Consider the following 15,717-nt stretch of genomic DNA (forward strand, 5'->3'; position numbering starts at 1 on the left):
CACATACTTTGGGCATGTTGCCTGGAGAGACTCATCCTTGGAGAAGGACATCATGCTTGAAGGGTGGAGGGATAGTGCAGGAGAGGAAGACCCTGAATGAGATGGATTTACACAGTACCTGTTGCAATAGTAGCCGGTATGTCAGAGACAGTGAGATTGGCTCAGGATAGGGCATGTTTCTGAGCTATTGTGCATAGGGTCACTATAAGTTGGATCAATGGCACATAACAACAATAAGTTGCATAGGAAGACACTGCCCATCTTTCTCCCATGGAGCTGCAGGTGGATCTGATTCATAAGAAAGGTGACACTTTTGAGTTTGAAGCAATCCTATAGACTGTACCATGAGAACTCCCTTCTTAAATAATGAATAGATCTAAACATTAAGCATCAATAGTTTAGCCATGTTGTCTTATACACCTAGTGGGTAGAGCATACTAGCCCCAAGGAAGGGATCTCACCAAAGGAATGTATCCTGAACCTGACCTAGCCTTGTCTAGATCCAACTACTATCAGAAAACACAGAGAAACATACTAAATTACACTTTGGAGATCTCACTGGTAAATTCTCGGCTATGGCAAGGCTATATAACAACCAACCCAATTTGAAGAGAAGTAAATTTAAAGGAATAGAATTGTCATACTTAAAATCAAAACCAAACCCACTGCTGGAGAGTCAACTGTGACCCAAGACAATCCTCCATCAGTTTCCAATGTTAAAAATCTGTATGGGAGGAGACTGTCATGGAGTGACTGGTGGACTTGAACTGCTGACCCTTCAGTTGGCAGCCTAACAAGTAACATACTACACCACCGTATCACCCAGCAATTCTGCTCTTGATTATCAAACACATGAACACTTACGTTCATTATAATATTATTAACAATAACCAAAATGTGGGAACAACTTAAAGTGTTCATTAAAAAGTAAGTGTAAGATTGTATATTCACATACTGGAGTACCTGTCAGTCAGAAAGAAAAATGTACTGATATATGTTACAACAAGGACAATCTTAGAAAACATTATGTTGAGTGAAGTGAGAAGAAAAAAGAACAAACACTATTATTCTATTATACAAATAGTATTATCTTATTTGTGTTAAATATCGAGAATAGGCAACCACACAGAGACTAAACTTTACTAGCAGTGATTGTTAACAGAAACAAGTGAAAAAGGGGTGCTGAGTTTCTGATAAGGGTAATGGAAAAAATCTAAATAGAGATGATGGCTGAATATGAGAGTGAATGTAACTTAATGACACTGTTATCAGGTCAATTTTGGAGCATAACGATCTTAACGGACAGAATGAACTGCCTGTTGGGTTTCAAAGGCTGCAATCTTTATAGTAGCAAATAGAAGCTTTTTTTTACAGAATCACCAACCTTTTGGTTACCAGCCAAATACTTCAACAATTACACCACCAGGATCTCTCTTTAAAAGGAAAACCAAAAAGAAATGGAGGAATCCACAAATCAAGGAAAACTTAAAAGACCAATCATAATATATGGGCCTTAAGAGTTCTGCTAAATAAATAAATAAAGGTTACATAATTCATGAGACAATTCAAAATTTAAAAAAAAAAAAAAGAACTTCTTTTGGGAAGGTCACTTTGCAACTAAATGGATTAAAAGAAGACTTCACTTGGATAACTTACTGATATTGATCTCTTCTTCATCATAAACATCTACTTCAGTTAGCCGAATGAGCATTCTGGACAAAATACTGAGGAACTGCAGGTACGCACCTGTCTTCCCGATCTGTAAGGGCATCGAGAGAAGAACTTGGAGTCAGCCAGCCCTTGGTGACCTGCCAGGAGCTATCTGACACACTTCGTATGCCTGTGCCATCTAGCCCAAAAAAGAATTCATTCCATTAAAACGAGAATCCAGTGACTACAGATCCAGGTGTGGGATCATGTAACCTTAAGAAAACTTGGCGAGCTAAGAAATGCGTCCCCCAGAGCATGCAGCCTGCCTACTTAAGGAATCACTGCAAGCCCAAGCGAGTCTCCAGACTGTAGTGGACCATGTTTGTTTAAGCTGCCAATAAATATAGGAAACAGGGATTTATCACAAATTTGCTTCTAAAAATGGGAATATACAATATAGTATCTAATAATGTCTTTTAAAAGGAGTCCTGTGGTATAGTGTTACGTACTGGGTTGCTAGCCAAGAGGTTAGCAATTCTAATCCATTGGCATGTTCAGTGGAAGACAGGCAGTTCTCCTTCAAAAAAAAAAAAAAAAACAACCAAAAAAATCCCCTCGAGTGTCTCATAAATTTGATAGTCACTAGCAGTCAAAACCAATTAAAGGTAGGGAGGTTTTATTTATTTTTTTTTTACAGTAAGATAATAAAAGTTGTTGTATAATAGGAACGTTTTACATCTCAATTCTCTTCTCCTAACCCCAGGAAAGAAGCCTTGACAGCACAGTGGGTTATATACTGAGCTGTGAAAGAAAGGCTGGTGGTTCAAACTCCCCAGGCACTCTGGGGAGAAGATGAGTAGTCTCCTCCTGCTGGTATGGACTAACCCAGTGAAAGGTTACTACAGGAAAGAAGCAAGTCGCTGGCAGTTGTTGTTAGGTGCCCTTGAGTCTACTACAACTCACAGGAACCCTATCAACAACAGACCTAAACAGTGCCATCCTCATCTCTGACATACATGAGCCCACTGTTACATTCACTTTGTCAACCTGTCTCACTAAGGGCCTTTCGACCTTTCGCTAGTTCGGTTTTGTTAAGGCCATGAAAAGTATTTTCCTCCCCTCTTTCCTCATCTTGTATTGTAGAGTCCTTTGTTCGCTTAGCCCAGCACCAGATTATGACACTGTACTGCCAGTGTCAGCATCTGTGGGTCAGCCGAGAGCCCTTCCACCTCCGACAACATTTCTCTGGGAATGTGTTTTCCAAGGTTGTGGTGCAATACCTGATTCATGGTAATAATTCAACCAATGTTAGTGAATAAAAGCATTTCAGTAGGAACATATAAAGCCAAAGCAGAGCAAGCTTCAGAGAAAAATAAGTGCAATACATATAATAGGTAAAAGATTAAAACCTGACCTGTCTAAAGAGCTGCTACAAATCAGTCAGAAAATCCCCAACAGTCTTAAAGAAGGTAGGGGAAGAGAAACCAAAATAAATCAGAAGGGGGAAAAAATACCAAAGATTAATAAATAAGTCAAATAGGCTTGATTTTACAAATAAAACTATGATATGCTACTATTCACTAATGTAACTGGCAAAAATTTTAAATGGTGATAACATTTATTAATGTAAGGGTGTAAGAAACTCATTCTTTTTAAAAAATACTTTAAAAAATATAAAGAGTAAAAGTTAATTTCTGAAAGCTCAAGCAATACAGGTGAATAATAAAATAGAAAGTGAAAAATATTCCTTCTCCCATCTCCAAATACTTCCTCCTTTTTCCAGGTAACAATTTAGTGGCTACTGTAGCAGAGATTTTTCAAGGCATTTCCATACATATACAGACACACTGGACCTTTTTTCCTAAGTGATTTTATTATTAATTGCCAGAGTCAGAATTGACACACAGCTGACCCTTTTAGAGACTGTCAATCACACAGAAGGAGAATGCCCATCTTTCCAAATGGAGCAAGTGGCAGATTCGAACTTCTTGCCTTTGGGCTGGTAGCACAACTCCTTACCTAGTGGCCACCAGAGTGACCCTAGTTGATACTATATTATATGTATTATTCTGCAACTTATTTTCATTTAAATATTATAGAGAAATTTCAATGTCCTGATACAGAGATCTACTTCAAATTTTCTATCACTATACTTACTCCATTGCACATGATATAGTTGTACCCAAAATCAAACCCACTCCCCAAGCGGATTCTGGCTCCTGGTGACCCTTCACTGGGTTTCCAAAGCTGTAAACCTTTATGGAAGGGAATGGCTCACCTTCCTCTCAAGGTGTGGTGGTGAACTCAAACTGCTAAGCTTTCAGTAGAACACGTAACATACCACACCACCAGCTCTCTTTGTAGTTGTACCCAAATTTATGTAATGAACCATTTAACTGATGAAATTTAAATTGTTTCTGGTTTTGGGTTTTAATTCACTCTTGTAAAAGACAGGGAATTCTGACACCCTAGTAGGTAAAGAGTTGCACTGCCAATCCAAAGGCAGGTGGTTTGAATCCATTAGCTGCTCTGAAGGAGAAATAAAGACAATCACAAGCTCCTTCTGTGAGATTTACTGCCTCTCCAAACTCATTGGAAAGTCAGATATGAGTCAGTTCTGGTTCGATGGAAATGTGTGGAGATTTTGTAAAACACAGCAAAATAAACATCCTTACACATACACATCTTTATACAAAAAAGTTTATATTCTTATGATAAAGACCTAAAATAAATTTCACTATAACAAAACATATTTTAAACTGAAATAGTGATGATACCAGTAATAACCATAACTGACATTTACTGTGTAGTTTCTACGGTTAGGCAGTATTCTAGATTACCTACAACTGTTACCTTGTTCAGATTTATGTACTAGGAAAAACTCCTACCTTATTGACTCACAGCTAACCCCCCAGAGGGCTTTCAAAGGTTCTACAGCACAAAGAAGGAGATTTCCTATCTTTCTCTCTTGGGGCAGCTGGTGGAATCAAACCACCTACATTTGGGCTGGCAACGTAACCCCCTACTGACCAGACCAGCAGAGCTACAGGCACTGCTATTTTCCTCATTCTGAGAGGAGGATGATGAGGCACAAAGTCAGGAACTTCCCTGGGTACCAGGCGGCACTCAACAGCCCACCTCCCGATGCCAGTTTCTCACTGTCACCCTGTTCTAAGAAAATGAGCAGAGAAACAGCCCTCTTGTCTTCTCAAGCTTCCGGTGCAGAACTAGAGGGTATTAAGTCTAAGTGTTAGTGTAAACTGGACCTGTTAGGGCCGACTGACATGATGTGAGAATGTCAGTGTGGGCACAGTCTGGAGGAGTCAGAAGGCCCTACAGAGGTGCCTCCTCTCACTCCACCTCCCGTATTATCCACACAAAAGATGACGCTGGGGTCAAACGTGGAAGTCACTAGCAAGCCACCACGGGGCCAGCATGGAATGTACCAATGGGAAGATGCTAAGGGAGCGATGGAAGCACCAACCCTGTCCCTACCCCTGGAATAGTAAGACACCCCCCCACCCCCCGCTGAGCAGACACTGGGTTCTCAGAGCAGCAGCAAGGCTGGCCTGGACACACCTGAGGGGGCCCACTGAGTAGCAGCCTCCGGGGGTGGAAGCTGTCCATGCGGCCCTCGGCGCGGTTGCTGTAGTCCATGTGGCTGGGCCGTGGCACTGTCCACTGCCGGTAGTACAGCGACTGCTCCGTGGAGGTCATCATCTTGCTGAGCAGGGGGCGGAAGGAGCTGGCCCACATGACGGAATGGGAAGGCAGGAGCGAGGCGGCCTTGGGCAGGCCACTGCTGTCAGTGGACGTGACCATGTCATACACCAGCTTGGGCAGGAAGACGATGGGAGGCTGCCTGCAGGCCTTGGTCATGGAGCACTGGGAGGCCTGCAGGACGAACGTGCCAGCTGTGGGCGGCGAGGAGGAGCAAGAGCCTGAGGAGGAGGAGGAGAGCTGGGAGGACGAGGAGGCTGCTGAGACCTGGACACTCTTCTGGCTGGTCTTGAGGCAGGAGTCGGGAGGGGCCAGCCCAGGGCTGTGCTTGCTGAGGACTGACTGTACCCCTTGACTCACTCTGAGTCTCTGTCTGTCACCAGGGGCTGTGACCTCTTCTGAAGGGCCGCACGGTGGTGGGGATTGGGCCTGATCGCCCTGTGAAGGTTCCCCTGGCTGCTGCGAGGACTCACCACACAAAGCAGAGCCTGAGGAGACATGGACCAAGTCAGTCACACTCAGGGAACCCAGGAATACCCTGCCTCAAAAAGTGGAGGCAAGCTTTGTTCCTGCAGCACAAATTAAGGCTGACTTACCTACTCCTGGGGAATTCTGTCAATGAAATTCCATTCGGTTAAAAATGAACACATTTCTCCTTATAACAGAGTCAAGATGAGATGAGCCAGTGCCGCACACACACAGTATGATTCAGTTCCACACCCCCGCCTCCCTCCAAGGCCTCAAACGTCTGCTCTCTCCTCTCCATTCAGACCACCGTCATGGCCCTGCCATTAGCTGCTCACCCTCAGTGCCCCAAGGACATGCATGCCTCTGGGGACAGTGCTCCCTGGAGCACCCTTCTCTTTCTCTACTTCATCCTACAGCAGCACAGCAGTGATTACTGGTTCAAATATGCAAGCTCGTAAGACACAACAGGCCCTGACCTAACAGTACACAGGCAAAACCCAGGTTATAAACACCCAATTTATATACAACCCTTATGAACCAGCCCTGCAAAGCCAGTTCTATTAAAAATAGGAGGTATGCATACTGTTTATACTGATGTACATTGAAAGAGTCTTCTTTGTATTACTATAAAATTATGATAAAGATATTTTAGTTTTTAATACTTTTCAAGAGTAGAAACGTAACTTACTCATTATCTGGGGGCTGCCTGTATTAAGAATTTCTAGATGGTGCAAATGCTCTAGCCAAAATGACAGCAGTTTGAGTCCACTCAGAGGCAGCTCAGAAAGAAAGGCCTGGCAATTTCCTTCTACTAGGTGACTCGCAATGACCATGTAGGACAGAGCAAACTGTCCCATAGGATTCTCAAGGCTATAAGTCTTTACTAGAATAGACGGCTTCACTTTCCCCTGCAGAGCAGCTGCTGGGCTTGAACCACTGACCCTCTGGTTAGCATCCTAATGCTTAACCCATTGTGCTACCATAACTCCTTTACTTCTATTTACGGTCATTCAAACTCCTAAGGGGCACGGGTCTACTCTGACACTTGTGGGGTTGACAAGACAGCAGCTGATTCTTGCGTGTTATTTCCTCGGCTTTATTCAAGGCATCATGAAGGGAATGCAGGATGCACAGCATCTGTCTCACTGAGAAACCTAGTAGTTACCCAAGTACAGTTTCTCCTGCCCCCTCACCCACATGACACACATTTGGTGCTGCAGATGAGAGCCAAAGTGTGCATCAGGCATCTTGACACAGAAGCAACAGACCTGGCTAGTATCTATTATTCTTTCATATATGCCTAAGGCCTTCATGCCAACTCCCAACAATTCCACAAATCTGAAGTTTTACTGAAAGCAGGGCAGACAGAGCATCTTACATTTACCTTAACTCTGCAGTTTCCAAGGATACAGTGCTGTGAGAATGGAGACTGTGAGGCCGGCTGGAGTCTAACACCCTCTTACCCATCATCCCTTCTCGGTAACGCCTTTCCGCCTTGGCAGCACTGAGTAGAAGCTTCTGCATCTTCCTATCACACCACGTAGGTAACCAGTGTGTTTAAGAATCCCCACTGGATCTGAGTGCCCAAGGAAAGACTACCTCACCCATCTATTTATTTTGCATAAGGTGCTAATTAAGGGAGCTTTGGTAGCTTAATGGTAAGGAGTTGCACTGCCAACCCAAAGGCAAGTGGTTTGAATCCACCAACTGCTTTATGGGAGAAAGATGGGCAATCTCCTCCTGGTGACTTAGTGTCTCTGAAAACCCTTGGGAAGGTCAGCAATGGGTCAGTTCTGATTTAATCTTACAAAACTACCAAACTAGTTAAAGACTGCTGAAGAAGGAAGACAGGGCAGAGGCAGAACACGTTCTTCAGTTTACAGTCAACAGACTAATTTTCTGTTAAAACGTATCTTTCTCAAGAAAGGTACTTGAAGTGATCAGTTCCATGTATACAGAGGAGCTGAAAAAGAGGCCTTTGTGAGCTATGAAGAGCTCACCAGGCACTGCTGTGTGTGGGCTGGGTTGGGGAAGCAGTTCACAGATGGGCAGAAGAAGCAGCAGCTACTTCAACAAGTAGATACAGTGACCAAGGATGTTTTCATTCACTTCCCTAAGTTGGTGAGGACCAACATGGCAGGACCCTGCGGATATAAATCACACTGGCCATTTCCAACCAGCCACACTCCAGACCTCAGCTGGCTTGTCCCCAGGTGAACCCACAGAGATCACAGCTTTATGAAAGGGGAGCACTTGCTGCCTTTCCCCCGGTGAACTCTTCCATGTCTACTTCTCATCAGCAGCCTGGGCAGCGATACCTCACCCTCAGCTTCTCTCCTCCCCAGGGGCACAGTGAGGTCCCTAACCAGCCAACTCCCCAGAGCTAACACTACCCATTATATTGCCTAAAGCCTGGGTCCAACATGAGGCAAAGTCTATAATCTTCTCCTTTTAAAAAAAGGAACTACTGACACTTCTAGTCTTGGCTGAAGCCTTCAGGTTCTCAGATTCCAGTCAAGAAAAGCCAGTTCTTGTTGAAATACGAACACTCAGCAAATAGCCCCATACACATATATTTTCATTTTCCATTATCCCAACGACTAGCTCAGTGGTCGGATGGTCCCCATTTGGCAAGACTTACTGGATGCTTTAGAAGAGAGGGATGAAGACGCAGAGTCGTGCGAGCATGATCGTTCCCTCTTCATGGGACTTCTCTTCTCGGAGGTCGAGCCTGTTTCAAAACAAACACAATAAAAATGCATCATAACCACCATTCTTTGTGCTCGTCCAGAACTTGACAGTTTCTAAAGTGCACTCACAGGTATGAGATCTCCTCACTGACGTGGTTCCCATCTTCCAGGTTCTCACCACTAAGCACTGAGGAGCCACAACGAGCGGGACTGGGTGCAAGGAGGCTCCTCCAGTCGGCGGGACTCCCACCGGATCCCTTATGTGCCATGAACAGTTAAGCACTGGGCTACTAACCAAAAGGCTGGCAATTCAAATCCCCCCAAAAGTTCCTGAGAAAGGAGGCTTGCTGATGCACTTTCTAACGTCAGCCATGGCAAACCACGGGAAGTCCAGTTCTCATCACACACATGATGGTGCCACGAGTCAGAATCAACTGGGCAGCAACAAATGTATTGTGTTTTGTTTTTTAATTAAAGCCTAGAGGTCAAACTTCCATTTAGTGGGGGAAGCAAAGAAAATTTCCTGGAAGAAGTGACATCTAACTGAGTTGTGAAAAGCTCTTGTTGTTGTGTATTATCAAATTGGAATCAACCCTTAGTTGATCTTCCAGTGGGTTTTCAGAGGCAGAAAACAAAAAAAATTCACACTCGAGGAGTTGGTCTATTCTTCTTCCATGGAGCAGCTGGTGATTTTGAACCACATGCCTTTGACTTGGCAGCACAGCTTCTTACCACTAGGCCACCAGAGCTCCTGAAGGTCTATTAGAGGCTTCTAAGTAAAGGACAAAGAAAAAGCACTTGAAGCAGTGGAAAGAATGAGCGCACAGCTGGTGAGGTGAAAAGGCACAGCACATGCAATCAACTCCTGTAAGTTCTGTGTATCTGGGCACATGGAATGTAGCATGGGGGCTGGAGAGCTGATGGTAAGAAGTACCAGACTCAAGAGAGAGGGCATGAAATGCTAAGGAATACAGATGTATCCTATAGATGACAATAAACATGAGGCAATTTAATCAAGGTCACATTCCTGTTTTTGTAAGATTTCTATAACTTGTCTGTAGGGCATGACTTTTAGTTCCCATTATCTTACAGATAGGCAATTGGAAACTAAAAATATCCTCAACAAAAACTCAAACTCACTGCCTTCGAGTTGGTCTGCCTGACTGCTGCCCTCAACTGGGCTTACAAGGCTTTAAACGATAACAGGAGAAGACAGTCCAAATTTTTCCTGCTGAGCCCTGGTGGAACTGAACTACCGGAGACTTACTCTGAGTTAGTAGTACAACTCACCATGGCCTATATAACCAGAGCTTCCCTTTCCAAAGTCACACAGAGCATCTTGTTGTTTTTATGTGCTGTCAAGTCACTTGTGACTCACAGCGACCATATATACAACAGCTCTGAACTCCGCTCTGTCCTGAGCCAACTTTATTATCCCCAACACACCTACCCCCGCTCCCCCAGTCACTGAGTCAATCCACCTCATAGACGGTCTTCCTCTCCTCCACTGTCCCTCCACCCTTCCAAGCATGATGTCCCTCTCAGAGGACTGGTCCCTCCTTGCAACATGTCCAAACTATGTCAGATGGAGCTTCAGAATCCTTTCCTCCATGGAGCTGCCTGGTTTAACCCTGAGCCAATCACTCTTCTGTCATGTCCTACTTCTTCTTTACAAATGCTTTGTGCTTGTACTATTTGCCCCCCCCCAGTGGTAAGTAGCTGCACTGCAATCTCAAAGGCACATGGTTCGAATCCACCAGCTGCTCTATGGGAGAAGGATGGGCAATCTCCTCCCATGTGATTTACTGCCTCTGAAAACCCCATGGAGAGTCAGCTATGGGTCGGTTCCAACCACAAAGCACCTAACAACACAACAATCCCACTTAGGGAGCTCTGGTAGCCTAGTGGTTAAGAAGCTGCACTGCAATCCCGAAGACATGTAGTCTGAATCCACCAGCTGCTCCAGGGGAGAAAGTTGGGCAGTCTCCTGTGGTGTGATTCACTTCCCCTGAAAGCCTGGTGGAAGGTCAGTTCTGACTTGAAAGCACAAAACAACAGCCTCACACACGTTGGGCCTGTGGTCAGGAAGTACTAGTCTTTGGAAAAAGATATGCTGGGGAAAATGGAGGGTCAGAGAAAGAGAGGAAGATCCTCCAGAAGATGGCTTGACACAGTAACCTAACAATTAGCCTGAGAGATCATAAACGTGAACACAGGACAGGCCACGGTTCGGATCTGTTGACCTTAGGGTTGCTAGGAGTATTAACAGTTGTTATCACCCAATGGCACCTATCAACAACTAGTTATACTGCCAACCAAAACTAAATGTCGTGCATGGCTGATTTATGTTTCTTATTAAAATATGGTGTCAGATTTTGAAAGTCTATCAATGAAACTGGCCCCTTTTTATAAACTAAGGAATTGTGCCACCAACACACAGATACGCAGTTCGAATTCACCAGCCACTCTGTGGGAGAAAGATGGGCAGCCTCCTCCTCCCATTGGACCTACAGCCTCCAAAAAAAACCCACTGGAGGGTCAGCTATGAGCTGGTTCTGACTCAACAGTACACAATTAACAACAACAACAGTAACAGAGGCCATACTGTTGAGTCGATTCACACAGAGGAAAGAAGCACATAAATCTTAGAACCAATAAATATCAATCACTACATCATAAGCATGACTTTAAACCCTAAGAAATCTAAAATTCACTTCCAACCCTTTCATAATTCTAGAACTAGGAAGAACTAGAGGAACTTTCATTTTCTCCCACTACCGATAAAGCAAGCAATCTGAAATTCCATGATGGTTTTGTTGTTTCATTCATCAAAGATTTATCTAGACACTTTCACTCAGAGTTTCTAACCCACACTCCTAAGCAGACACCCACAATAAATGGGAGACAGCTGTCTAGGCAAACGCACTGCTGCCTCACAGATCAAATGCTGGTGAAGACCCCAGACAGGAGCACTGGGGGAGATGCCAGGCCAGCCCCTCACCTTCTGTCACCAGCTCGTCATCCTCATTATCTGTGCTGCTCAGCTTCTCCACATCGCTCTCCAGGGCCTCGTTCACTGCCCCTTTCTCTAAGGGAGCCTCATTACTCACAAAGTAAGCTGCCAGGCCGAGCTCCTGCTCCAAGGCTGTTCTCACCAGGCAGGAGGAGTTTATCAAACGCAGGTCACAGTACCTTAAAGACCTAGGAGGAAACAGAGGGCGGGCATCCTTTCAACAGGTATGTCTTTGGAGAAATGCAGTTTATAACATTTCACATCTCTCACTGAAAGCTCAGGGATGGGAATCTACCAGCAAGCCTCAGAAGAAAGGTGAAAAGTTCCCTGAGAAAATCCACAGCCTCAAAAACTTGATGAAGAGTTGCTGTGAGTCGGACTTGCGTCAATGGCAGTAGCTGTGCTTCTACAAACGAGGAGGACTTACCCTCACGTAATTCCTCAGGTGTGGAGAAGGGTGTTTAAGACCAATACCATGCCTTCCTCATGAGGATACCAGAGTATGTGTAAATGAAAGACACACAGGAAAAGCTGCACAATCAATTTAATGTAAGTGGTTTGGGCCTTAAATAGGGTTAAAGAATTAAATGCCTGTGTATCGTAGGTAACTATCACAACAATTCCATTTGGATAATTATTAATGTATCTTCCCCTTTTTCAAAATGAAAGCATCTCAGCCTCAGAGAATTTAAAGTACCTAAATATTTAACCATGTGTTGCACGTAAGCAAAAGAGGATTGATTTTCAGGCTGACATATGTGAGGGCTTGACCCCTGGTCTGCCAGTTCCTTGTAATGAGAACTTTAAGTTGTGCAAATTCTCTAAAGCTGTGATGCTTTCATCTGGAAAAATGGAAAGATATATTAATAACCATCCAAATGGGTTGTTGTGATGGTTAGATGCAATACAATACATGGGTATTCAATTATTTAAGCAACACTTAGAAAGTGCCCAGGACTGTGTTAGATGCTGAACATATAATGGTGATCCAGTCACACACACAAACACACACACGATCACTGTCTCCTGGGAGCGAGTCTGTTTGGGAAGACAGATACCGAGCAATGAAGGATGCAGAGCAATCAATGCAGAGACAGAACAAATGAGGATGGAGTAGAATGCAACAATTAGAAGTACAATACAACTCATTGCTGTCGAGTTGAAACTGACCCATGGCTGAGCCTCTACTGGGCTTTCAGATTCTACAAAACAGACGAGAGGGGACTGCCCCTTTTTCTCCTATGGAGCAGCTGGTGGATTCAAACTGCCTGGCTTTGGGTTGGCAGCACAAGTCCCTACCCACTAGGTCACCAATACCTAAAAGTATAATTAGTGCTGTTGTGTACTGTCAAGTTGAAACAGGCCAGCAAGTTTTCAGAGGCAGTTAACTGCACGGGAGGAGACTGCCCATCCTTCTCCTGTGGAGCAGCTGGTGGATTTGAACTGTGTGCCTTTGGAACTGAAGATCAGCTTCTTAGCAGTAGGCCACCAATTAGCCCATTATCATAGGAGTGGTAAATAAGGTAAATAGACTTTTTTTGTTTGGTTCATTTTGCTTCTCAAGAGGTCTAGTGTTTAGAATTAAAGAAATAAAACATGTGAAAAAGCAACAACTAAGCGCAAGTATTTTGCAGCCAGCCCTCTATAAGACCCTTTACTATGGCAGTGTAAAGTGATCCCTGATGCGGTGCAGTGGGCCTGGGGCAAAGAGGCAGCTCCAGAGTCCAGTGTCAGCAACACAGACCCCACCTCTGAGAGCCTCAGTTTTTCCATCATTATGACCGAACTATTGAACTAATATCATTCCCTGCAGGTTATGGAATAAGAGTGAAATAAGGCAAATTGTATTAAAAGAAGGAAGTTCTGGTGGCACAGTCTGTAGAGAGTTGAGCTACTTAATCCAAAGGTCACACTTCTCTGGGTGTTTGAATCCACAAGCGGCTCCTTAGAAGAAAGACAGGCAATCTCCTCCTGTGTAATTTACAGTCTTAGAAAGCTTCTGGAGGATGAGGGGTGAGTTGGTTCTGACTAGACAGCAAGGAGAGTGAATGAGTGAGAATATTAAAAGTATTTAGATAGTGCTCCAGAACAAATTAGGAACTCAGCACATGTCAGCTCTTACTCTAGTTATGTTACAGAGAGATATGGAAAGGTCCACAGCATGGCTGACTGCTCTCTCCCATGTTGTTGTTATGGTCCCTTGAGTTGCCTGCTACTCATTGAGACCCTATGCACAATCTTAACCCTGCACTATCCTAAGTCTGTCTCACTTGTCTCCCACTCACCTACCCTTATCATTCCAGTTACTATGTCAATCCATCTAATCCAGAGTCTCCCTCTCCTACATTGTCCTTCTACTCTCCCAAGAACGATGTCCTTCTCCAAGGACTGGTGCCTCCTAGCAACATGGCCAAAGTATATGAAATGGAGCTTCAAAATCTTTGCCTCCAAAGAGAAACTTGGTTTCACTCCCTCTTGGACAGACTTGTTTGTTCTCTTGGCAATTCTTGGTATGTTCAGTACTCTTCTCCAGCACCACAACTCAAACATCAATTCTTCTATCATCCTTAGTCACTGTTCAATGCTCTGACCTTGACAATACTAATGCAAACAAAGGTCAAATGGGAGACACAGGGGGTTCTCCTCTAAGCATCTGTTCACCTGTGTAATGGCTGAGAGACTCGTGAAGATGCTATAGTACCCGTGACTGACATCTATATAGCTTTTGGGGGACACAGCCTTTAAATGGTCACCTCTTTTCTCTGGAGGACCCAGACTCCTTCCTGAGTTGCATCAGTTCACCCTTTCCCCAAATACCTCTAACAAACAGTGGGAGGCCCAGGGACAATGAGCTATTTCACAAATGGTACCACCATCCAAAACACCAGCACAGTGATCTTTGATGGAGGAATCTGATGACAACAGTAAACCCAGTTCTCATTGTAGAGCCTTCCAGCTACAAACAGTGATTTTCTGAACATTAGAGATGGCAGTCCCTTCTTCAGACACACTTTACTGCCATCTGCTGGAAAATGGACATTAAAACTACATAAATCTGTGAAAACTGAGTGTATACTGTCACACCAAGAGAAAAGCAGTCAGTGCCAGCTCAGCCTGGTGATGAAGCCCATCGTGGTAGGGTAGGCCCACCAGTAAGTTCAGGCCTGTTCTGCTGAGTCTACACAGTTCCCCCAGAGCTATAAGTCTCCCTACATGCACTCACCTGGGCAAGGATTCTCCGTGCGGGTCCATCCCACTGAATATTAGGATGCAAGGCAGGCCTTCTAACTCCAAATAAGTCTGAGGTCTCCACTCAGCATCGTCAATTTTCTGCCACATCTGTAGACAAGTAACACCGTGATGAGAAATCCAGTGTCACAAAGAGCTCAGCCTCAGGGAACCTCTAGTTGTTCCTGCAGGTATAGTTGATTTGTAATATTGGGCTGTTAACAGAGAGGTCTGGCTGGGAAGATGAGTGGAACATCTGAATCTTCAAAGGTGTCTTTTCTGGTTTGGAGTTGAGACCAGGGTGTGGCTTTGCTCACAACAGGCTGTGAGCTGACTGGATTTGGCCCTGTATTTAAAAAGGCTTTTGGTTGCCAGTCTGGGGTTGGTTTTGTGACTCTCCTGAATAAAAAAGGCTTGGGAGCAGGAGTGATATCGACATCCAAAATAAAACTTTGTCTCTGCAAACGCTATGAACTTGGAGAACAGATGAAAGTTTTATGTTCAAGACTTTTATTCACAGAGTGGCTATGGGTTGTCTACAACTCTATAGCACTTAACAACAACAGAGAGGTCAGCAGTCCCTATAAAACAGTTGCTCCTTAGGAGCAAGATGAGGCCATCTGCTTGTGTTAAGATTGACAGGTTCAGAAACCCAGGGAGGGTAGCCATGTGTCAGAACTGACTTGATAGCACTGGGTTGGGTTTGATTTAGTCTTCACCAGATGTCTTTTGATATAAAGGGGAATTTAATTATACTATTCATAGGCTCCCAAAAGGCTGCTCGGAATGACAAAGCAAAATACTACAAGGAAATGTGCGAGGAACTAGAGTCAGAAAATCAAAAGGGCTGAACTCGCTCAGCATTTCTTAAGCTCAAGGAACTGAAGAACAGATTCAAGCCTAGAGTTGCTGTAATCAAGGATGCTTCGGGCAGAATATTAAATGATC

The 15,717-nt window shown here is 44.2% G+C and overlaps 1 protein-coding gene across 3 annotated transcripts in view; it reads right to left on the reverse strand.

Moving 5' to 3' along the window:
• The window catches only part of GREB1 (growth regulation by estrogen in breast cancer 1), a 117,383-nt gene that overhangs the window by 21,912 nt on the left and 79,754 nt on the right, over positions 1-15,717 (reverse strand). For 2 of the 3 annotated variants that reach the window (XM_006880675.1, XM_006880673.1), the window contains exons 18-22: positions 14,765-14,880; positions 11,529-11,729; positions 8,480-8,583; positions 5,230-5,858; positions 1,657-1,759 (exon numbers count right to left, since the gene is read on the reverse strand). In XM_006880675.1, the coding sequence (XP_006880737.1) occupies positions 1,657-1,759; positions 5,230-5,858; positions 8,480-8,583; positions 11,529-11,729; positions 14,765-14,880 (1,153 nt within the window). The remainder of the gene's footprint in view (positions 1-1,656; positions 1,760-5,229; positions 5,859-8,479; positions 8,584-11,528; positions 11,730-14,764; positions 14,881-15,717) is intronic. The other variant, XM_006880674.1, reaches the window with a different exon arrangement.

Source organism: Elephantulus edwardii, unplaced genomic scaffold, assembly GCF_000299155.1.
Source record: "Elephantulus edwardii isolate Elephantulus edwardi_28Jun2011 unplaced genomic scaffold, EleEdw1.0 scaffold00009, whole genome shotgun sequence".
NCBI classification, from domain to species: Eukaryota; Metazoa; Chordata; class Mammalia; order Macroscelidea; family Macroscelididae; genus Elephantulus; species Elephantulus edwardii.